A 2321-nucleotide genomic window follows, 5' to 3' on the forward strand; every position below is an offset into this window, starting at 1 on the left:
ACATATACATACTAATACTATAACATATACTAAATAAATATATATAATATAACTATAATAATAAATAGACTAACATACATATACATATACACACATACACACACACACGCACACACACACACACGCACACACACACACACACATACATACACGTACACATACACATACACACACATACACAAATACACATAAATAAAATACACATAAATAAAAATACACATACATACATACATGCACATACATATACATATACACATACACACACACACACATGTATATATATATATACATATAGATATAGATATAGATATATTGAAATGGATATAGATATGGATATATAGATACACACACATGTATACATGGATAGATAGATACAAACGCCCACAGCATATATATATATATATGCATACATACATATATATATATGTATACAAATATGTATATATATATAAATATATGCATACATACATATATATATACACACACATATATATATATATATAGGTGTGTGTGTGTATAGCTATGTATCTGATCGTTCCCAGACATTCTTTGGTTCCACTCGTTCTTCACCATTAACATCCTCACGTCTCACCCTCCCTCTTTTCGCACACAACAGCGGCGAAGGAAATCGGCGAACTGCTACGCATGTCACATGTGCTGAAACAGAAAGTGGCGGACAATGACACCTCATTTAAGCCCTTGCATGGTCGCACATTGGGTATGCTGTTCCAAAAACGCAGCACACGCACCCGAGTGAGCTCAGAATCGGGAATGTTCAAATTGGGTGGCCACGCGCTGTTTTTGGGCAAAGACGATATCCAGCTGGGTGTAAATGGTATGTGCAATGGAGTTATTTGTTCCTTTGAATAGGGTTGGAAATATAATTTGTTTCTGGTTTGGTGAAGGATGTGTTTAAGAGTCGGGATAGGATTGTATTGCGTGCGGACACGTCTACAATAGAGTTCTTCGATGGATTGAGAAGGGATTGAGAAGCCAACAACACGCAGAGTACATGTAGTGCTTGTGAATTAACTTACATATTAATGCAGAGTATAAGTAGAAATAATGGATTAATTTACGTATTAATGCAGAGTACAAACAGAAATAATGGATTAATTTACGTATTTATGCAGAGTACAAGTGGTGCTTATGAATTCTTTTACGTATTGATGCAGAGTACATGCAGTGCTTATGAGTTAATGTACGTATTATTACAGAGTACATGTGGTGAATTGTTGTGATAGTATCTATTGCGCTACAGTCCTTCTTCTGTATGCTGAATCCAGCTGACTTACACGCACATACGCACACACACATACATGTGTGTATATGTATATATGTATATAGGTATGTTTCTGTCAATGGTGCGGCCGAAGTGGAGTTTACCAGAAGTACATGGGAGTGTCTGTGGTACACAACATATTGCTAAGCTTGCAGTATAGATTGCGACATGGCGTGCACGGTACCACAGATACCAATAGTCTAAACACGCAGCAACCAAACAGTACTTGCGCATTACTTGTACATGACCATAGCCCATACGTCTATCTACCACTGATGATCTTTAACAGCACTTGCACATTGCTTGTACATGACCATAGCCCAAACGTCTATCTACCACTGATGATCTTTAACAGCACTTGTACATTGCTTGTACATGACCATAGCCCATACGTCTATCTACCACTGATGATCTTTAACAGCACTTGCACATTGCTTGTACATGTCCCTAGCCCATACGTCTATCTACCACTGATGATCGTTCGCAGCACTTTCACATTTCCATAGCCTATGCTTATATCTACCACTGATGATCGTTCGCAGCACTTGCACATTACTTGTACATGTCCATTGCCCATACATCTATCTACCACTGATGTGTACCACAGTGCTTGCGAACATCACACAGCGGTCAGACACTCTAACTAAACGCAGCCGTCTCCCTCACGCGCACCTACTGTGCACACTCGTGTACATTCATCACTTTGTTTGGTTTATACGTCTATGGGGGTTTCTCTCTCGAGATATGTGCTCAAACTAGGTTTATCTTTATACGTCCATCGGGGGGTTTTCTCTCGGGATGTGTGCTCAAACTAGGTTTATCTTTAAATGTCCATCGGGGGGTTTGCTCTCGGGATGTGTGCTGAAACTAGGTTCATCTTTATATGTCTGGGGGGGTTTTCTCCGGGATGTGTGCTCAAACTAGGTTTATCTATATGTGTCCATCTGGGGTTTTCTCTCTCGGGATGTGTGCTCAAACTAGGGTTATCTTTATATGTCTGTGGGGGGTTTTCTCTCGGGATGTGTGATCAAACTAGGTT

The 2321-nt window shown here is 39.3% G+C and overlaps 1 protein-coding gene across 1 annotated transcript; it reads left to right on the forward strand.

Annotated features, from left to right (window-relative positions):
* Positions 1–645: 645 nt before the first annotated feature.
* SARC_07423 (hypothetical protein) lies at positions 646–1060 on the forward strand (the record flags this gene model as incomplete). Its single annotated transcript, XM_014298642.1, has 2 exons — positions 646–835; positions 1050–1060. 2 exons carry the CDS (start codon positions 646–648, stop codon positions 1058–1060), a joined length of 201 nt encoding a protein of 66 aa, XP_014154117.1.
* Positions 1061–2321: the final 1261 nt, after the last annotated feature.

This window comes from Sphaeroforma arctica (assembly GCF_001186125.1).
Source record: "Sphaeroforma arctica JP610 unplaced genomic scaffold supercont1.588, whole genome shotgun sequence".
NCBI classification, from domain to species: Eukaryota; class Ichthyosporea; order Ichthyophonida; genus Sphaeroforma; species Sphaeroforma arctica.